The 22,775-nt window shown below is 39.0% G+C and overlaps 2 protein-coding genes across 3 annotated transcripts in view; one reads left to right on the top strand and one right to left on the bottom strand.

Moving 5' to 3' along the window:
* LOC111861222 (coatomer subunit alpha) overlaps window positions 1-11,956 on the top strand; it is a 79,724-nt gene extending 67,768 nt beyond the window's left edge. For both annotated transcript variants that reach the window (XM_023845617.1, XM_023845616.1), the window contains exons 13-19: window positions 735-911; window positions 4,108-4,288; window positions 5,715-5,920; window positions 7,599-7,793; window positions 8,671-8,824; window positions 10,004-10,254; window positions 11,375-11,956. In XM_023845617.1, coding sequence (XP_023701385.1) covers window positions 735-911; window positions 4,108-4,288; window positions 5,715-5,920; window positions 7,599-7,793; window positions 8,671-8,824; window positions 10,004-10,254; window positions 11,375-11,611 — 1,401 coding nt within the window. In that variant the 3' untranslated portion in view covers window positions 11,612-11,956. The remainder of the gene's footprint in view (window positions 1-734; window positions 912-4,107; window positions 4,289-5,714; window positions 5,921-7,598; window positions 7,794-8,670; window positions 8,825-10,003; window positions 10,255-11,374) is intronic.
* Window positions 11,957-12,204: 248 nt separating this feature from the next.
* On the bottom strand, window positions 12,205-20,866 carry LOC111861224 (N-alpha-acetyltransferase 10). The gene is made up of 5 exons (XM_023845620.2): window positions 20,714-20,866; window positions 19,584-19,723; window positions 17,802-17,885; window positions 17,038-17,178; window positions 12,205-14,588 (listed from the first exon to the last, which is right to left on the bottom strand). Exons 1-5 carry the CDS (start codon window positions 20,732-20,734, stop codon window positions 14,414-14,416), a joined length of 561 nt encoding a protein of 186 aa, XP_023701388.1. The 5' UTR covers window positions 20,735-20,866; the 3' UTR covers window positions 12,205-14,413.
* Between the last annotated feature and the right edge of the window lie 1,909 nt (window positions 20,867-22,775).

Raw genomic sequence — 22,775 nt, 5'->3', positions numbered from 1 at the left:
AGCTCTTTCTGATGGACCCAACAGAGCAGGTGTCTTCTACTCCTCACCTGAGGACAGAAACACACCCAGTTTCTGAAGAATTGTATTCTTTTGTATTTTTTTTTGGAACACCAGACAATGAACAGAGTCCAAAAACCCAGTAATCCTGAGAAGTAAATGTTTATGTTTCATGCAGACAACACTCTTCATGCAACCAATAGGGGAAGATGTTTCTGTTGCCCATTGATTATGCCTGTGACAAGAATTACTGACTCCTGACATTTGTACATTATTGTAAAATCTCTCATGTTCAGTATAAGCTGTGTTATATTGGTATAGATTCAGCTTATGGAGTATAGTTCCAAATATTGCAGCAGTAATGATGACCTGTTAACAGGATTTACAGCTTAATATGGGCTCTAGACCATAGTGAGGCCTGATACACATGAAATTTTGTCTTGTCAGAGTTAAGGAAATGGAAAGTCAGCAGAAAAGTCTATATTAGATCCAACAAGTATTGAACTTGAAATCTTCGGAAGTGAAGACTAGCACTTTCTCCTAGACTGCAGAATATTTCATGGGTGAGGGAGGCAAGACAAAATTATATAGAATTATTGTATTACTGAAATTTTTGTCACAATCAGGCTGCCAATGTTACACATATAAATATGTGTATTTGTGTGTGCTTATGCTGTTTGTTACACATTTGTTGGTAGTGCTGATGAATTGGAAGTTTCTTTTTATTTTTATTTTAGAATTGTGACCAGCACTCACTAAGTTATCTGACTGCAGAGGTGCATGGACTTTCAGACCCACAGTCCACAGTGAAAGAGACTAACATTCCACCTGTAAGACCAAATGCCAAGCTTCTCAAACCCCCTGTACCAGTAATGCAGGCAGAGACGAACTGGCCCCTTCTTACAGTATCAAAGGTACACATTTTTCATAATTGATTTTATTATGTAGTGTGAACCATGTGATGCTCCACGTTACATAGATTGGAAATGTGGAGGTAGTAAGCAGGTTGCTGTAGTACATATGAGCCTGCACATAACATGTCATATCACCTTGTCAAACAGGACAGAACCACAAAGTTGTGACATTGCCATATATTTTGTATTATGATTTATTTGCATCACATGCTGTTGAACATTTAATTACATGATTGTCATTATTCATATGATTTGACAGGTGGCATTTATTACCTTGTATTGAGTAGACGTTTTGCCACTGTCTGAACCATCTGAATCTGGTATCATCAGGTTGACAATCAGTTCATGGCTTTGTCCTATACTTCCCCCGCTCCCCCTGCAAAATCCTCTTCCTGGAGGCTCCCCACACATCAGACACAGTATTTCCAAATTGTAGCATCAGTGCTGTCTGTGGATCAGGAGAGTATATTCTCTGGATGTCCCCAGTTTTAAAAGTGTTATTTCCTTTGGCAGCATACAGTTTCACATATGAGTTTAGGGGCATTGTATTTGCTGTGATAAACTCTGTGACTTTTTGCAATGCCATCCAGTTTATGATCTTTATTGTGTGATATATATTATCACAAACTGCAACAGTTCTTCACAGGTGAAGCATTTCTGCTAGACAGCCGTGCTGATATTTTCACAGTTTTTGCTGTTTGTGGTAGGAGGATTTTGTATTAAACCAGGATTTTCCTTCATTGCCTGTAAGTTAAACAGTGCTACTCAGTCTGGCATTTCCAGACATCAGTCATGCAGTCCTGATGCTTGGCATCATCATGAACTAAGTGATCACTGTCTGATTCCCATTTGAAATTGCCTTAAAACTACATCTCTGGATCTTATGTAAGACTTGAAACTTGTTCTCCTTGCCTTCAATTTTCAAAATTACAATAAAATGTGACTGAAAATAACACTCCACAAAATACTCTAAAGAAACACTTCAATTTCACCAAAAGAAGTTGTATGCTGCTAGTATAAATTGCAGGAGAACCTCCATATAGTGATGTACATTTATTTGTTCTGAATGAGCACATGACATTTGTTTGCCATTGCATATCAAAAGCCACACCCCCAAGTTACATGCAGGCATATATAGTGGTATGTACAAGGTGGTTCAAATATGACCAGGACTGATTTTTTTAAAAACCCTAATTGCCAAACACTTACTTGCACATGTCAGTCTTCAACATACTCCCCTCTGGAGACAACACATTTTTTCCAGTGTTCTGGAAGTATCCTGGTGCCCTTTTCAAAAAAGGCTTGTGGTTGGCGGCGTATCCACTCCCAAACAGTCTGGATGACGGCGTCATCGTCCACAAAATGTGTGCCTTGCAAGTCTGATTTGAGCCTTCCGAACAAGTGGAAATCACTTGGGGCCAAATCAGGACTGTACGGCGGATGTGTCAGAAGGTTCAGTTTCAATTTCTGGAGGGTTGCCATTCTTGTTTTGGCCGTATGGGGGCGTGCATTGTCTTGGAAGGAAGGCTACCCGCTTTCCACGTGTCTTCCACTTGGATCGGATCTTGTCCTTCACATCTGTTGCCAGGAGGTCTGAGTAATAAGCTGCATTGACTGTTCTGGCATCTGTCAGAAAGTCTGCATGGATAACCCCCTGCCAGTCCCAGAAGAACGTTGCCATCAGTTTTCCTGCCGAACGGCTCTTCCGTGCTCTCTTGGGTTTGGGAGAACTGGGATGCTGCCACTCGTGTAATGATTGCTGGGGTCACTGTAGACTTAAAAAATGCATCACCTTCATCTTCAAACTGCTGTAGGAGACGACTGGCAGCTTGCATGCACACCATTTTGTTCACGTCCGTCAAAGTGCATGGTACCCACTGTGCATTCACCTTGCAATAGTGCAGGTGGTATTTCATGATGTCTTCTACACTACCAACACTGATGGACAGCATTGCTCCAAGTTCCTTGATAGTGATATGCCTACTCTCACGAATAAGCACGTCTGCACTATCAAAGTTTGGATCAGTGACGGATGTTTGCGGCCGACAATCATGCGGTTCATTCCCCACGCGCTCTCTGCCCTCTCTGAAGCACTTACTCCACTCAAACACATGGGTCCGTGAGAGAGACTCTTCCCCATACTGCTGTTGGAGTCTGTGGTGAATTTCAGTTCTCTCCAAGGAATTTGATCACAGTGTGTTGTTCCACGCTCTGCAGTACCTTCTGTTCGCTCATCATCCTAGCAACTCCCAGACAGGACTGAACAGGTTCTAACCCGAACAGGAGGAGGGTGGAGGTTGTGGCTTCACTCTCTCAAGGTCACACAGTTGCTGCGCAGTGTGGCTTGTTTACACACAAATCAGTCCCCATCATATTTGAACCACCTGGTATTTGGTTCAGACCTGTGCCATGTTACCATCTATCCTGACTAAGCTCTTCTATTATTTTACTGTCTCCAGCAAATGTTGGGATGAAGGTAAGCATTAAAATCGTCTCTGTGCCTTAGTGTCGTGCTATGAAAATGTATGGATGAATGGAGGTAAGGCTCAATTTGTCTTAACTCCAACACTAGGTGGAGATGATTTGTCAGCACCATGCCTCAGCCACTTTACTGCTGAGGAAAGTATCCTCAGAACCCAGTGGATACGAGAGTGAGTGGGCCGCAAAGCCACTCAAAGACTGAGGCAAAGAGAAAGATTCCTTCCTGTGCTGGCAATTGAACGTCAGTTATCCCTAGTTGTTGGGATAGTACCAGAACATAGGCCACAATGGCCTAGTTCCAATTTCTTACTAACATTTATGATGATTTTCTAGTGTTAATTCCATGCTGTATAACATCTGCAGTTGAAACAGCATAATTGAATAATTCAGTAATTGCAGATCACAGTCTTCTGTAATGCTATGTGGTTTTGAGAGAACCCAGCATTTTGGAGGAATATATCACCCCCCTCTTGAAGGCCAAATAGTAAGCCAAGCAAGAAACCTGCAGAAGCAAGTGGTAATTCCTTCCGCTGCTTTCTTGCTCGGCTTATTCTTTGATGCTGAAGATGGAGGTGATATGTTCTTCCAAAATGTTAGGCCATCTGCACTAATCAGATTACAAGCCAGAAGACCTTTCTCCTATAAGAACCTCAGATCCAACATCATTCAGTAATTAACCAATGTGATGGTATTTATGATTTTGAAACCCACTCAGGGATTCTTTGAGGGTGCAGCAATGGCACGGGGGAAGAACAGTGCAGTGAGTACTGTACTGGTTCCAAATCCTGTAGAGGACACCACCCCAGAAGGCTGGGGAGTTGATGCTGAACTAGGACTGGATGAAGATGGTCTTGGTGCAGACGAGGAACGTGAACTTGGATCTGCTGAACCAGAAGGTGAAAGTTATTAATATAATATGTTTATATGTTTCTTAGACACATTTATATGTACAGACTGAAAAATGTAGAAGTAAAAATATTTTGCTTAATTAATGTCTTAATGGGTCTGCTCAGATATATTATTTATTCACTACTATCAATACATTCACCCATTTGCGTCATGAAATGTTTTCCTAGGAAGTGACCTTATCAACAGCAGATTTTTATCAAAATGAAGCAGAACTCTTTAAATGCACTACACATTTATAGTGGTTACAAATTTATCAGCCAGATATCAGTATGATATATAAGTATTTACACATATCCTGGTAACAGGAAAAGAACTTAATGGGTTCCAGATTTGATGAAGCTGTTTTATTGGATAATTTGTCTACAATTACAATTACTCTGAAATAATGTCTTCCAGATGATGCCACCTGGCTAGTCTGTCCTTTTCTGGTTCTTAGCTGAGCTGGTTTCTTCTGCCCTCAGCTCCTTTCACCTCTGTTCTGATCTGTTCTGTGTCCTCTTCTCAATTCTCCTCTGGTCTGATCTGGTCTGGTCTCATCTCATATATTCTACCGTCGGATGGACTCAAGGACACCTTCTTCAAGGGTTCCATTTCACATGTTCTGTGTAACAGTCGCTGGTGTATTTGTTGCTGTGGGAACTGCACTAGTTCTGGCTTTCAGTTCCATTGTAACGTCTGTTATGTATGCATTGTCGCGTGAAACATGCATAAATGGTTGCCTAGCAAAATGAACAACTCCCTGTCCAGCTCCACTATTCCAGCTTTTAGGCAGTGTTTACTGAGCGTTGCTCAGCAGTGGTATATTCCAACTTGTTGTCCCAGCCACGTGTTTTAACACACTTTTGTCTAGCAATGAACACCCGCTCTGTCTCCAAGATATTCCGGCTTTTTGGTGGCATGCCACAGTATTGTAGGAGGCCATGGTAGAGCAAAGAAAGCAGCTGCAACTTGCTAAAAAAACAGACATGAATTAACATACCCTTCATGCATATATGTGCTGTTCTTGGAACAAGACAGTTTGTGTTACACCCACGAGTTAAATAAATTTAAGCAAAACTCTAAAACTAAATTCAAACAAACTCATCCTTGTAAGATTTGAGGTTTTCACAGCAATGACTATGAAGAATACTGTCTTGTGGTATGTATTTATGTTTTTTATATTCTTTGCCTTTTTTTCATATCTGGACTGGTGAAGATGTTTGATCAGTGTCTGAATATGCCCATAGGCACTATGTCTGATGTAACAGTTTTCATTAGTTTAACTAAGATAATCAGAGAAGGATCAACCATTTGTTTGTAGCAGTAAATTGGTTAAATACCATTAATGTTCGGTTTTATCAAATGAAAACTTATCTTGAGAAAATTAACTCTGTTTGACCTAAGATGTTGCTACATGTACAGTTGTTGATCCAGGTGGTGGTTGGGATGTGGGAGATGAGGATCTGGTGCTGCCCCCTGAATTGGAGAATTCAGTTGTACCAGGGGCAGATGATGGTTACTTTGTTCCACCAACAAAGGGACTCTCTCAGCTGCAGGTGTGGGTGAACAACTCACAGCTACCTGTTGATCATATCCTTGCTGGATCATTTGAGTCTGCGTTCAGGTTGCTTCATGAACAAGTAAGTAGTGTTCTGGTCCTCAGATAGACACTAGCTACACAGTGACTTCATTATAATATTGAATATTACTTTTCCTTGGTATTTAATTAGGATACATACCAGTTCCAGGCATGTAATGGTTATAATTACTGTCTTTGCTTTAGCTCCTTAGGACAGTATGTATATGGTATGGGGCATGCCAGTTCTCAGATGTATTTGTTGCGTTTCTGATACTCTTTAGTACATGTGGCTGTAAATCATATTGCGATGTGTTGGGTGTTTGTAATGAGTGACAAATAACTTCACGCCGTTTTGGATGTAGTGAATTTATTGCACACTCACTCTTACACTTACACAATTTACAGTGTCCCAATTACTGCCATCTGCGGTAGTAACTTTCTGTGTTCAACTGTCTTCAATCCATTCACTTGATACAACTTAACAACAACTTGTGGCTGCTGGACTTCCAACTCATACTGAATACTCCTACTCTCTGAAGGCTAAAAACTGACTGTTAATGCTCAGCTAACTCAGCGAATGCTAGACTTCCACTGGACTCCTTAGGCATTCAGTTTCTCTTATAAACCCTCAGCCAGACAGCGGAAAATGCACCTTGCTTCCCTGTTACGTAATTGCCATGTTTACCGTTTGCCTAGCAATAGTCGCTGCACGGACTCACCTGTTGCGTGACATCACAGCCTAGCGGGGAGGGGTGTTTACCGAGCGTTGCGTAGTGATGGAAGGAGTGGGGGTATGCGATGTCCACAGAATTCACATGACCCCTACTTCCTGTTGCGCCATCCACGTTACAATATGTATAATATTAGTGATATTGAAAGTATATGCTTTGTGGATAAGAGTAAATGAAAAGTTTTAAATATTAATCAGCATTTACTGAGGTTTACATCTATTCTGGTTTGAAACTTCAGGCTTTTCCCACCAGACAGCAGTTTTTGTTTTGTAAGGAGAAGAGTATGATTCTTTTTATTCATAGCTTAAAATAAGTAATCCAGATTTATACTTTTTGGAACAATTCACCTGAAGTATCCTTACTGTAGGGCCACGCCATAACTCAAGCGGTTAATCGCTGGCTTCCCACCGCAGCAGCCCAGGTTCGATCCCGGGTCTGGTCAAGTGGGATTTATGGTGGACAAAGTGACACTGGGGCAGGTTTTCTCTGAGTACTTCGGTTTCCCCTGCCAATCTTCATTCCACTAATTGCTCCACAATCACCCTCGCATGGGGCTGGTACAGTAGGCCAGAAGTGGCCGCAGTACAAGGGACTTAGTCCCACCGCACTAGCAATAAAAAAACAATCCTTACTGTAGAATGTTCTAGAGCACTTGTTCATGTGAAGTATTTTAGCCTATCCCTCTTGAACTTTTAGTGACAGACACATGAAAATAGGAAACTAATGTTTTCTAAAATCTACACATTTGCAGTCTCATTTTCTCTTACAGTGCACAGTCTTGTAGCACGTAAGACTAACATGTTCCTTCCATGTACAGATAATAACCCTTCCTCATAACAGCAGATGACATGTGAGCTTCAGGTTGTGTGTGACAGTCTCTGGACATATGAGCATCTAACTTGAAGACAATGTTGCAAATATACCTACTTCAAGCAATGGTAAAATGAGTGATAATGTATAATGTCACACTCTTACTGACTTAACTAATGTGGTAACTTCCTCTTTTAGGTTGGTGTGGTGGATTTCAGGCCATACCGTACACTTTTTCTCAGTATATTTTCTAGTTCACGTACATCATACACAGCTCTCCCATCCCTTTCACCACTATATTGCTACCCGCACCGCAACTGGAAGGATGCAGGTCCTAAAGGTGGAAAACCAGCCATTGGTCTCAAACTGGCAGACCTGGTTCAAAGGTTACAGGTAACATAGTGATGTTTTTTAGTATCAGCAGTAAGAATATGTTACTTTTTATATTTCCAACCCTTTTTAGGATTTCCAGTGTCTACTTACTAGTCAGTTTATAATTCATAAAATGCTGTAGGTATTCTTGTGGTGCCCATTCTCTGCACATGGTCTTTCCTTTCCTTAGTGGTTCCCCAATATCCTGTTATGCTTAGGAATCACATCTCATTTGTTTGGAGTTTGTGTTTAACTTTTTCTATCATTATATGATTTTTTATGACAGTAAAGATTTTACTGCCTCACAAAGTAGTTATTTTAATTAAAAAATAGTTTATTGATCAATTTTGACAATATTACTTGTATTTTTATGTATGATCTGGCATAACCCAGACTATAAAATGAATAGATTTGATTCCCAACAGGAGGAGGGATTTTTCTTTCCATCACCGGAGGCTCACTCAGCCTCCAGTGCTCTTTCTGTGGGTGTAAATTTTGCTGTTCACTTCCACCTAGTATTGAGATCTAGAATGCATGGAATTTTACCGTGGCTTCTCCTGTATGCCTTCACTGTACAGTGCTTAGGCACAGGGGCAGCTCTTCCTTTACTTCAGAATTTTTTATGTGGTATACTTACAGGCACAGTTATGTCAAATCATTAAATTATCATAACTGAGGTTTTTTATTTTCTCATGGCCTGTTAGCTTTGTATTAAAATCCATTTTTAAAATCTAATTTTGGTCCAAATTTAGTGACACTTGACTGCCACTGTACATGACGGCTTAATTTAATTTTTAGAAAACTTTTTTGTTGAGTATTAAGTGACCTGATAAGTGTATTATGATATTATGATGTCTTATGGTGTAGAAGTGTACTATGCAGTTCCTTGTTGCTGTAGGTTTGTTACCAGCTGACAACAGGTGGGAAGTTCAGTGAAGCTATTGAGAAGTTACATGCCCTGGTTCTGAGCATTACGCTCCTGGTTGTAGAAACTCGTCAGGAAATTACAGAGGCACAGCAGCTGCTTCATATCTGCAAAGAATACATTCTAGGTACTTATATATCTGTCGAGATTACCATACTAATTTTTTTGTGTACCCATTTATTGCAAATTTTATATTCAGAACTGAGAAAGTTATTTGGTGGACATTACATCCAAACACACATATCTCTCGTGAATGTTAATGTAGTGGTCAGCACTCTTGCTTTTTACCCTTCTGGAGGTCCTAAGCTCAAGCTTTCCCCCCAGACTGGCAATCTTAGCTGAGGTCTTCATTGTTTATCTCAGTTGCTTCAAACAGATGGTATGACAGTTTTTTAAATAGGCCATTGTCTCTTCTATGTCTGTTGCAGTTATTCATGCACAGTCATTGTCTCATTTTATGCTGTATAACATCTGCACATGATAAAGCATTATTAAAGAAATGAAGACTTCACATATTTTGGGTGGTTGTGGTTGTAATGATAAGGAACGTGACAAGAATAAAGCTGGCTCTACTCTCGTGTTTTCATTACTGCTTTATATTGGTTTAGTCCATTTCAGATATGCACTGAAACAATACATTAATAACTGATACATCACATAATGAAGCTTGCTTGTGATGGTAGGCACTAGTAGCCTGCATTGAATAATCTCAAGAACTGGCAAACGTGAAACACAGTAAGTTGAATTAAAGAAACTGTGCTTCCTTACAAAAAAAAAAACTGTATAACTCATCTGGAAAAAAAACTGGATACTCTGAATTTTGTTGTATGTGGAGGAGTTCCTTATAGAAGCGTTTGTTAACATATTTTGACACATTCTTTGTGGGAAGGCAGCTTCCTGCTTATGTAGCTCTTGCAGTAGCCAGCCACAGCACAGGAAATTGATTTTTGCACCAGAGCATATTTGGACACATGTAGTTCATTTATTTATAGATATCAGTATCTGATGGCTGTGTATGAAATTTAAATGTTAAGCTTTATCATCTCAAATGGAACAGGAACAAAGAAGATATTTAAAATAAAAATTAAAGAATACACATTGCAATGTGCACTGCTTCAAAGTGGCTGGCTGTTATAAGTAGGAAGGCTCCAACTATCCAGCTGTAAATGTGCTAATGTGTATGTCCTCTTCTTCAGTAGTTGACAGTCCTAGGTACAATAATGCTACAAAGATCTAAGAAGGTGAGAATACTCTTTTACAGTCTGGTTTATTTATAATCATTGTATGGTTTTCACTGTAATTGTAGGACTGAAAATGGAGACAGCAAGAAAGGAATTGCCTAAAGCCACTTTAGAGGATCAAAAACGCCTGTGTGAGATGGCAGCTTATTTTACACACTGCAACCTCCAGCCTGTACATCAGATCCTTACTCTCCGCACAGCATTAAACCTTTTCTTCAAACTGAAGAATTACAAGACTGCAGCATCATTTGCGCGGCGCTTGTTGGAACAAGGTCCTCGCCAGGAAGTGGCCCAGCAAGCTAGGAAAATACTGCAGGTAGGACATTTAATGCTGTATTCAGCTATTGTACATAGTGGTTTGGTTATTAATGGCTAAAAATGTTCAGAGTTCAAAGATGACTTATTCCAGATAAGTGCCAGGTCAGAAGTGAAGTCACAGCTAAGGACTGGGTACAGTGTCACTGGTCTTCCATCACACAGAACAGCTGATCACATTTTGCCTTCATCAAAATGGTGAACCATCAATATCACAAAAAGTTATTATATCCAAACCTCGGTGTTCAAGTCCAGGCATTTGTGGTTCACTGCCATAATTAAAGATGATTGTAAATTATGATACCACTATTATGTTGGATGTTGGGCATTGTCCATTGTCTGAGGCATATTTGATGTACCTGGTGTTTAAGTAGTTGGATCTGTTCTCATTTTAAGGTGACTAGTTGCCATTATACAGACACTGTATTTTTATATATATCTTATAAGAAGTGACAGCAGTTGCAGTAGAACCCCAGGACCTTTTGAATACTAGGCCAATATGCTAATTACTGGACCACCAGAACTAACCTCCAGAACAGTGGACATTGTCCAAAATAATACTGGTTTAATGAATCTACCACTACCACAAGTTTTTAGAATAGTGGTTTTTGACATGATGTGCTCCTTTGGTTTTCACTGTGTCCCTGTCCATCACTTTTTTTGATTGAAGTAAGTTTAATCATTTTTACTCATATATACTATATTGTTCACAGTCAACTAGCTTGAAATTATTTCACCCAGTATATCTGGTGCATATGGGGAAGACAGAGATATGCATGTAGAGGTGCTGTAATTTTCTTAATATTAGAATGGTTTGTTGATTTTAATTTTATTTTTCTTTTGTCTTGATGTGTGTTCGCCTTAACATAGAACTAATTATTTTTAACTATTTATGGTTGGAGTGAAATAATACTGTGCAGAATTTGTCATGTAATGAAGTAGAGCACTGCACTTGTGTTATGAATTTTTTCATGTTTTTTTTTTTTGGCCATTCATAATTATGTACTGTCTTATGTAGACTGTGGTTTGTGTATGTATGGTTGATTATTTTGTGTGGCATATTATGTTTGGGACAGAAGTTCATATGGAGTTGAGTCTGATCTCTTTTACCTTCATTCTAGGCCTGTGATAAGAATCTTGTAGATGAACATCAACTGCAGTATGATGAGCACAACCCATTTGCAATTTGTGGGCGGACATATCGTCCCATCTATCGTGGGAAAGCAGAGGAGAAGTGCCCACTATGTGGAGCAAGTTACATGCCCCAATTCAAGGGAACAGTGTGTGCAATATGTATGGTAGCTGAAGTTGGTAAAGACACAGTTGGACTGCGCATCAGCCCTCTTCAATTTCGTTAATCCTGTGTAATCATTAGTATCTGTTGGTACTATGGCAACACTGATGGAGTCTTGACAACTGAAAATACTCCAGATTTGGTTTATTTTATACTTAATGCAGATTCAAATTAATTTCTATGAATTCAGCAATGAAAAACAACCTGCTAATGTTGTCATGTATGTATGCACACAGTATTGTTGTTCTGGTTGAGTTTTTGATTAAATTTGACATTCTTGTAAGCCCTTACTGAAATTTAAATTAAATATACATGCAGTAAAGTTGCAAGGTTAGACTAATGTTATATGCTTGGACTTATCATGGATATCAACAGGGACATTAGTAATAAAATAGCAGTGGACCCCAGAGCCTCATTTTCTATAATCGCTTATGTTAAAAAACCACAGAAAAACAATGTTGTGTTATGAATTTTTTCATGCCTTTGTATGATGAAGATCTCTTTAACCCCTTTGCTGCGATATTTGACTGAAGTGGAACAAGCATCCATTACTCTATAGTGTGACATTCATCTTTAGTCCACATTAAGAATAATCTTCTTGCACTGTATCATTCAGCTTCACTCACTGGACTATGAAAATGGATTTCATTGCATTTTTTCTTCATATTTTTACCTCAAAATTGCATTATCTTAGGAAAATAGCAAGAAAATAATATGCAGTGAAAGGGTTAACAGAGGCCATTTTATAACAAAGAAAATCTTGTAGGATTTGACATTCTCACAGTGGTGGTTACAACCAATTCTGTCTTCTGGGATATAACACCGAGTAGTCCACTTAAAGTAAACTGATGTTTTGGAGAATCATGTCGCCTCCATCTTCGGGGCAAAGAATGAGCCAGGTAAGAAACCAGTACCTTTTAAAAAATATTGTTCTCATGCATTAATGTAGGCTAACATCCATATAATGAATAGTAAGGTATGTCCAACTGTTTTTGAGCCCTCTGAGGCTACTGTGTGGAGGTCTTATTGCGTGTGTTGTGCATTACTTTTTGTTCACTGTTTGTAGCGAGTGCATGATGAGGTGAAGTTTGTCTGATGTTTCATTTCCAAAGCTACTGAAATGTGTTTGAGAGCTCACACTAAAATAAAATCCTCACTTCATAATAAAACTTCTCAAACATAACTTAATGTACAAAAAAAGCAGATATAAAACTTAAGTAGTGTGTTGAAAAGAGAATTTGACTGTATGCAGTGAAGTATCTCTACTATTAATATACTGTCAATAACAAAATTGTATATGCAATACAACACTAGCATCCCTACTAAAGATTAATGCAGATTTCCTGTTGATGATGAAACATAAACCAGTTTAGAGGTACAATTCACAGATATGTCACCGATCAAATTTCAGATTGTTAACTTTTTGTGTGTCTGATTCAGTCTGAGTTTTAAGTTCAATAAAACCAGCAACTGTTACTATCCAGCAATATGCCAGAAGAAAGAACCCTTGTTGAATAGGCATTCATACTGACTTTGACTCACAAATTTTATTAAATTTGAATCCTGAAGGTTCATATGAAGCTGAAGTGTAAACTCAGTTTTCAGATTTATATTTGAAGATTTTGTTGAAATTTAATGTTGACACTTCATAGTCAGTTCCTCACTCAAAATTACACTGTTTTGGCCATTTATTCAGGTACAGTGTGTCACTATTTGTACGTGAAAATTAATTTTTAATACATAATTAAATATGCACCAGACAGAATCTTCAGAACAGAAATATACATCTTAGGTTATACATATAGCTTCAGTTTCAGGATAATTATGATGATCCACTTATGAGCAAACAGTTGCCTCAATATTTATCTGAAACTGACGGTAAGACCATCTGCCCTCCCCCAGGACAGTTCTTCACACTCTGAAGTGTCATCTTTTGTAGAGATGCAGGATTCAATCTGTGAGCAGTAAAATCCACATACAGATCTAATTGGGGATGGAACTCATGACCCCCTATGAATGATAATGAATTATCTTACCTCAGACTCACCGTTTAAGGTAGTGTTTTTAAAGATCATTTAATCCCTTGAAGATTCATGGCACCCTGCCTGCCTTTGCGGTTGCATTTATACGACAGCAAGTCCTTCCTCTTGCAGTATGATTACAGAATATATCTTAATTTTAGATCTTCTATGGCATTTATTTATAAAGAAAATTCTTTCCTTTATCAAAGCATGGCATAAATACCTAAATCTGCTTATGACAAGATTATAATACTGGAAGAGTCTGAGGTGCTGACTTAATGTCTGAAAAGCTATGTTAAATAAGGCAAACAGAATGAGATATTTCATGTTTATGGCATTATGGAATTAAATGGAAATTAATTTCTAAAATAATTATATAATATCTAAGATATATTTTCTCAATTCACATGTAAACAAAAATGTTCCTTGCATCTACAGATCATAGAATTTAATAACACACTATTCTTGCACTGTATTACAAAACATGTAGTAATGAGTATGACTGCTATTGCCTACAGCAGTTTACTTCAATATAAATTTACTACTGCACTAGCGGAAAAATTTGCATAGTTCGTCATCTTCCAACATTGACTTGTGCAATTTGTCTGTGCCATGAAAGTGCATACATTATTATTGAGTCTGTGGAAAACACTTCTTTGTGTTAGCCTACATAAATAATTCAAAGCTTTGCATAAGTGTAAATACCACAGATCAATATATATGATGTACAAACAATTTTATTTCATGTCGCGATTAGGCATGCTAATTAAGAGAACTTCAGCCAACCACACAAGAACATCTTTCACACACCCCATTCTAAATACAGATGGGATGGGAGGGGAACACTAATCTTTTTTATCTTTCTTGTCCGCTTCATGAACTGAAGTCTTTATTTCATGATAGCTCGTAGAACTCGAATCCGGTTTGCCAGTGTTTTGAAATGCAAAGGAAACCAAATCTCTCTTCATAGCATAAGCATCCTCTCCATCAGCATAGTACTTTGGTTCAATTTCTGAGATACTGCAACACAAAATTATACTGTAAGACTTAATGTACTTTTATCATACATGACATTATTTGTCACATTCACTGCAAAAACTGAGCACATGCCATATTCACTTAACTAAAATTTTATGTCTGGAAGTTGTGGTGCATAAAGTCTACAATTACTACTCTCCAAAGCATAATTATGCATGCTAAATTAAGGTTAGGAAAATTATGGCAGGAGCATAGTGTGAAATCCTGATTAGGTGTTCCTACATTTAGTGAAGAGTTTTCCCGGTCTTGGCTGAAGGTTATTATAAATAGTGTATTATTTTCGTTCTGTATTTAGCAAATAACCTGGATTTAAAGTAATAATGCTTAGACCTTCCAGAACTTGTTTGTCAGTTTTGTGCAACTGTGGTCAAAACAACAACTGATATTCTCTGCCAGAAATCAAGACTGTCATATGATTGACTGAATATAGATAGGGTTTGGATTGGTAACTGGATTTACTGACCACTTACAGATCATAACTACAAGTACGAGGGGCGTTCAAGTTCTAAGGTCTCCGATTTTTTTTCTCAGGACTGGGAGCAGGTAGATCATGCAGTTTCGTTTAAAATACATGTGCACTCTTTGTGAATGCGTGACAGAGATGGCAGAACTCTAGTGGTAGCGGCGAGTGTGAGGAGTGTTTTTGATACTTAAAATGGCGACGTTTTCGTTACAAGAACAGCGAGTAATCATTCGTTTTCTCCACTTGCGTGGTGTGACACCCATTGAAATTCATCGCCAGTTGAGTGAGATGTGTGGTGATGGTGTATGTGAAAAATGCGCGTTCGTGGGCACGACAGTTCAAAGAAGGCCGAATGTCGTGTGACAACGAACCAAAACAATCTCGGCCTCGCACCAGCCGGTCTGACAACATGGTCGAGCGAGTTGAGAAAGTTGTTTTGGAGGATCGCCGATTGAGTGTGGAAAACATCGCCCCCAAAGTTGGCATTTCCGTGGGATCTGTGCACATAACCTGCATTAGGACCTGCGAATGCGGAAAGTGTCCTCCAGGTGGGTTCCACGAATTTTGGCGGATGACCACAAGGCTGCACGCATGGCAATGATGAAGGCATGAATGGGACTTTCTTTTCATCAACTGTGACAATGGATGAGACATGGATGCCGTTTTTCAATCCGCTATTGCATCAGCAATTTTCCAGTGGTCAAAACAGACTCCTACAGAAGCGTTCGCAGCGGCTATGGAATCATGGCGTCGACGTTGTGAAAAATGTGTACGGCTGCAGGGAGATTACGTTGAAAAGTGACAGAAGTTTCAAATTTTTTGTATGATTATTGTGTGAGAAAAAAAATCGGAGACCTTAGAACTTGAATGCACAACGTACAGGGTGAATCGTATAGAACCAGCCCGATGAATTTGCTACTAATTCCGCAGGTGATGCATATAACCGCTCACAATTACGACATAACCTGTGGCCCATGCTGAGTCGAATGGTGTGTGCATGATCCGGCTAGTGGCAGCCCTTATGCTGCAAGGTCAAGGACAATCCTGAAACGTGTCTGCAGTGCGCAGGCGACAGTCATGGAGTACACAGTTGAACAGCGCATGTTTCTCGTGCGCACGTACTGGGTGACAGGCTTGATTGTGAACACACAACTGCAATTCAGAAGGAAGTTTGGAGTTCGCAAGAAGCCAGCAACATCGACTATACAGTCCTTGGCTCAGAAATTGGAAAGGACGGACACTTTTAAGTGAACGTGGTAAAAACTGCCCGGAAATGCCAGAATTTCTTCTGGCAATTGCAATTGTGTGGGACAGGTTACTGCAGTCTCCCAAGAAATCATTACGACGTGTAAGCCAAGAAACCGGGTATTTTTATTCAACGTATCAACAGGCTGCAAAGAAAGCGAATCTTTGTCCCTACAAAATCACCAGTGTTCAGGAATTGGGTGATGTTGATAAAGATAAACAGGTACAGTACTGTTTATGGTTTCGGGAATTGGTGCACAATAATCCCAGAATTTTGGATATCACTTGGTTTAGTGATGAAGCATGGTTCCACCTATCAGGATATGTAAACGCACAAAATTCCAGGATCTGGGCGTCTGAAAACCCACATGAGATTGCTGAACAACCACTGCACCCACAAAAAGTGGATGTGTGGTGCGCCATTTCTGGTTTACAAATCATTGGACCAATCTTCTTCAACACGACCGTGGACAGCACCTTACACTGCCGTATTTTTTACGATTTCGTGCAGCAGCTGGATGATGTGGAACTTACACAGGGTTATTTTCAGCACGATTCAGCGATTCAAGGTAAAGTCCTGTGCTTAATTAATTAAGCATATAAAAATGTATTGGGGGTGTGGAGGTATAGTGTCACCATTCTTGACCTATACACAAAATCTAAAAGGCTTCATCATTCTACTGTGATGTGTTAGAGAATCCAGGGCCACTCTTTAATACTTACGTGAATTTAAGTGTGTTTGTATATAAATTCAGTGCTGCCCTGTTGCTCTTGCGCACATGAAGGGATACATACTTTGCGTTGAAGCATTCTACCATCGATCTAGATGCTTGGTCCATCAATTTTTGAGCTAAACCCAATCTCCTGCAGAAGTGAAATGTATCACCAATGAATAAACCTGTTTCCATGCAGTTCATGTTATAAAAAAGTATTTATTAATTAGGGTGCTGATACTGAGCTTAAATGTGCTGCATCGTTTTGATTTAAAAGTGTTTTATATGCATAACAGTAGTCTATGAAGTGATAATAGTAATGAAATTTTATTTACCCCTCTTTTGTAATTTTATCAGCCTGTACCTCAACATTTTTCATATTTCATTCTACATATAATTTTACAATAATATATAGTTTATTGTGTCTTAAGATATTAAACTACACTGTACAGTGCTATCATATGGAAAAGATGGAGGAACACTGTGACATGCATTTAAAGGGTCAACAAAATTTCATCACACGTTCTCTGCTAAAGGTGGTAACAGCTGCTGAAATGAACATACTCTCCTGGTATTGAAGATAGCTCAAAAGCTCAGTCTTGTTGCTTAACAAACTAATCTCTTTCAAATTTTGTAAATTTCAGATTTCTTTTTGACTTGACTTTTGACAACATGTCTGAGTAGCAAAAAGGATCGTATGAGTCCACAGTCCAAAGCACACATTTTTCTTTATATGAAGCAAAGTACAATTTGCCTAGATACATTTTTACTTACCTATGGGAGCGTTTCACAGCAAGAGATGTGATATGACCATGAGGGTCATCTTCACTGTCTTCTTCCATTTTAGCTAAAACATATCTGAAAAGGTATGAGTCACATCTAAAAGTACTATAATAACAACTGTATCCGGTATCTTACAATTAATATGTGCATCTGTGATACAGAATTCATCATGACCCAGATAAACACATGATAGATAACATATCGTCACATGTTGGGTGTATAACGCGACAAATAACTTCATGCTGTTCTGGATCTAGCGAATTTATTCCACACTCACTCTTACACTTATACAATTCACAGTTTCACAACTACTGTCATCTGCAGTATTACAGTTACTACTCCAGTGAATGCTAGACTGCAACTGACCGGTTACTCTCCCTCTAGTAACTCGCTGAATACTCACTACTCCCTACTCTAGTAACTTCCACACTGACAACACAGAAAACAGTTACGTCAGCTTTCACTGTTTCGTAACATCATGTTTACAAGCATTGCTGGGGAACACTGCCAAGAGTCGTTTACTGCTGTGCAGTAACTGCAGTGTCCCCTGTTATGTCAGTGCAGGAGGCAACCGAGCATTGCATGATAGTGGAAGGGGTGGGGGTATGTGATCAAATTAATCACATATATCCACTGTTTTGGACTGCCACATGCAACTGTTCCAAATGTGAAGGAGACAAATGTGGTTCAGTTCCAAAGAGTGCCCTGATGGCATTCTGCCTAACTACAAATAAAAATGTTTGTTCTAATTTGAGTATTATATCCACAGATGTTGTCGGCTGGCAAACAGTGCAGCTACATCACAACACTGTGACAACAAATGATGCATTTTATTCTAACAACATACCCACTTGTTGACTAAAATGTACTGCGCTGGATGATGTATTCAGTTCCCAGCAAGAGCAGGATTCTCTTTTTGCCATCATATGCAGACTGGGAGTAACCCAGCATCTTATCCAGTGCACATCAAAAGCTCTTTCCTGATGATAAAGTGGTCACAGAATGGAACCCTTGCTGGTACCAAGGTTAAAAATGAAATCGACCTGCATTAGACTTTTCCATTATGCATTCATGGCATGGTGACTTACATGCAGGGAACAACTTTACATTTGCAACATTACCTACAGACTCTGAAAGAGCAACTGAAAACTCTTAATAAGCAGCTGTACCCCATGTAATACTGCAAATGCAATTCTGGAAGTGATGGTTTGATTCCCTGCAGTGCCAAGAGATTTTCCTGTTTTCCACAGTGTCCAGACCAGTTCTGGAGCCCGTCCAGCCCCCTATCTGATGGATACTGGGCTCCTTCTCCAGGTCATGAAGCCAATCACTCATGTCAACCTAATGCCAAGGTCAAGGATGGTGGAGCTATACCTCCCCCATACATCTTCATGGTACTTAATTAATTAAACACAAGGACAACTTTACTTATGGGCTGGTGCTCACTTTCTGAGTAACTGTCCGCTTTCTTTTAGAAGGTGGCACAAAGAGCTGCTTGCCTTGCCTGAAGCATTTCTTTGTAACAAGATACATCACAAATGCCTCTCATCACTTCAGTGCTGTATTCAAAGTTTGGGTAATTTTCGTCTACAATATCCATAGCATCATTGATCTGATTCATGAAACCTACCAATGTACCTGCACTTAAATTTCTTTCCACATCTTCATTATTCTCAACTGTGGAATTCTGGGTTCTAGTTCAAACAGCTCTTCATATTCTTATAAAGTGCATTATAATTAATCTACATTATATGGTGCAGCAATAAAACTTACCCAACTATATTACCCCTCTCATCCTCAGCTACATAACTCAACTGTGGCCATGAGAGGCCATGATAAAAATAATATTTCATCTGGTAGTTTTCAGGTAAGCACAGCAGATTGCAGTGCTGCATATTCATTAAGTCTTCTGGCTACAGAAAAAAAATACCTTATCATAACAGCAAATCACCTATTATCTTTCACACAGATTTGGGTGAACAAATGCTAACTTGGTTCAACAGTCACAAGAATATCCATCATCAGGTGCCATAATGTCTCATACTAAATGAGAAAAATTATATGTAACATTAAAATATTCATAGAACTGTTCACTTACTGTTTGATAATGACATATCTCAGCCCATACAAGGCTGTCACCAGGTATAAGTTTGTATCTGAAATTAATAGTGTGACGACTCACACAGTTACCTGATGACGGCCTTGGATAGGCTGAAACATGGTGTATGAATAGTGAGTCAAGTGACTGGAATGTGATAGGATGTCACTAGTCATGCACCCATCAATACTGTACAAAAAGTTGCATTAATAAGTGAAGCAGTACAAAGTACACAGACATATCAAGCAACCTGCAGACACGACACAAGATCATAGATGGTGTTAAATACTGGTTAGTTATTTTCAGACATCACATTATGTACATGATATTCTTCCCCTCTACTGGTAGCCCGATTATTTCATAGTGCTTCGTTCATGTTTCACCAAATAACTAATTACAATTCAAATTCTGTGACGTTTTGTAAGTCTCAATGTCCTTCGTTAGATTTACTCGCAGTCACCCATCATACTCAAGTCTGTTTTGTATTATTACACTTTTAACAACTAATTTTAAAAATTGTCTAAACTGAAACACTAGTCGGGAATTCTTTTGTCGTGGGTTACTTAAAGACGTTGTTCCAGTACCGAGCCTCTGTAACGTCGAATAAATCCATCAAACAGGGCTGAGTTTCGCATATGCTGAAAATGGACTCGCGTAGAAAGGGGAATCCGCTACACGATTTACTGCTACCCCATTATACAATGTGAGGTTAAGGGCACACAGGATATGCTAGAAGTCTGCCATATTTTCTTCACATTCGAAAGACAGTTTATGCAATTGGAGCGTCTAATAACATCACACATACCTTTGCGCATCTAATATTCATTTCCTGGATGTAGTGATAAACTACTTTCTATCAAAATGCTTGTATAAACAATGCGCTTGACGGAAAAACACTACCGCCGGAAAAACAAATGCTCCACCACAGAGCTAAACGATGTTGGCAGCCTTGGTAGCCGAAGACAGCTTAAAATTTCCCTCTCCACAGAATCCAGCTTTCTGAAATTTTCCACACGACCTTTCGGGTACTGCCTCCTGTTCACAACCCGCTCGCTTTGCTATGGAGGAAAGAGCCCACCACAATCATTGGATACGAGGATTGGTGGGCCCCAGAGCCTGCATGGATGGTGTGGAAAGGAAGTCTCTTTCCCCTACTGGGGCTGGGAGGGATGCATGGGATGTACGTGTGCTGTAACAAGATCAAGATCACGCGGCAAAACCAGAACTTTGTAGTCAACAAACGATGCGAATGGACGTGAAGTCAAGGGTCTCGAAAACACGGGCAACTCCTGATGTAAGAATATGCTATTTATTATAGTTGTTCCATAGAAAATTCCTAATTAAATTCATTGTTTGTTTAAGGAGTGAGAACGTCTTAATTCAATATTTTATCAGTGCTTCGTTCATAAAATATCGAATTCTAAATGTAAAAATACTTCCTAATCGTGCAACTAGGGAAACATAATTTTGATTCGCTGCAATTTGCTACTGTTTCAGAAGCTCTTTTAGTATTCTGGGAAATTTTAATTTTTCTAGAAAATGTTTTGTCTGGTTCCCAGGACAGGGCAGTAGTTTATTTCTCTTTCAGTTGTATAATTTAACCATTATATCTCGAACACGCTACTTAATCGTGGATACTGTGTGCAGTCTATGTTTCTTACGATATCAGATGTTCCAGAGCAGAGTGTGTGATGTGCGTTTCACATGACGGGGAAGATAAGCATGTGAAATGGGCCTAGAAATATTTCGGTAAGTCTTATACCGACATTCATTTATTTAAACAGACGGTGACATTCTGAATACAACTTATGTTGCAGTGGATGTATATATATACTTCAAATAGATGCATTTCTTAGCGTCCGAGATCAAACAGGCGTCTCAGACCACCGGATCATTAGTGAAATAAGATCGACTTAAAGAGGAACCAAAACTGAATACAGCACGTTCACATTTTAAGTGAATCTGAAATAGTGCAATGTAAAAGTATTAACAAAGTCTCACTTTATACATAAAATTTGCAATAATGTGAGTCCAAAAAATGTCGACAACAATTACGTTATGGTTTAAAACTTGTCTTGAATTATTCGAGGTCTTCGGGAATGCATCCTCGCATAATATGCAACCGCACTTTATTCCGTTTAAAGGTACTGTAATTCTTTTGTTTGTGATTGTTAAAGCATAATCCGTTAGTTCTAAATGTCTGATGTCTTCTCAAAAATGCGGAGTTAGGAAGGGGAGGTAGCGGAATCCTTTATCGACTTTGTTCGAATGTTATGATGCATGATTACAGGTACCAATTCTATTCGCAGAAACGACGCACGTACCTGGAACGAAAGAGCGATATATTAATGGATTATCTCCAGTACATTGGATGGCTCAAATAATAGTGTGGGTCAGAACTTAAGTCTTTGTAGCGCAGTGACGAGCAGAAAACGCACGAGAGTTTTGGGTTCACGTATAAAGCGATATAAATAACCTATTGTCTTAGGAAATGCAGCGGAAGAAATTTCTCTCTGCTGTGTATAGGAACTCATACCACAGCGCTTTTCAGCGTTAGTTCACAGTGATTATAGCCATATCTCGTAGGAGAATTCTTCGTTTTCTACGAGTGAATTATCATTATATTTTGTAGAAATGCCCTAGAAATACATCGCTGCACTAGAGATGGATATGTTCTACTTTGTAGAATTAACTATGCCTTATGCATATATCGTAACAGACAAAAGTGATGATTTTATATCCCTTGATTAAAACAATCGTACGGCTATGAATGTAATGTTCATGTGTTTAATTCTAATCAGTTCCTGCAGGTCACTTTCAGGCCTTGTAGCCTATCTTAACGATCTTAACAGCCAGTACTGAATATG

Source organism: Cryptotermes secundus, unplaced genomic scaffold (assembly GCF_002891405.2).
Source record: "Cryptotermes secundus unplaced genomic scaffold, Csec_1.0 scaffold2310, whole genome shotgun sequence".
Classification (NCBI taxonomy): Eukaryota; Metazoa; Arthropoda; class Insecta; order Blattodea; family Kalotermitidae; genus Cryptotermes; species Cryptotermes secundus.
Note: the sequence above shows the minus strand (reverse complement) of the source record. Positions and strands in the feature narration are given on the sequence as shown.

What these genes read in the sequence shown, in the direction of transcription:
- LOC111861224 (XM_023845620.2), bottom strand. Translation starts at nt 20,734, where the DNA reads ATGAATATTAGATGCGCAAAG. An exon ending in TGAATATTAGATGCGCAAAG is followed by an intron (nt 19,724 to 20,713) that starts GTATGTGTGATG and finishes TTTTTTCTGTAG; the next exon opens with CCAGAAGACTTAATGAATAT. An exon ending in ACAAACACACTTAAATTCAC is followed by an intron (nt 14,589 to 17,037) that starts GTAAGTATTAAA and finishes TTTGTGTTGCAG; the next exon opens with TATCTCAGAAATTGAACCAA.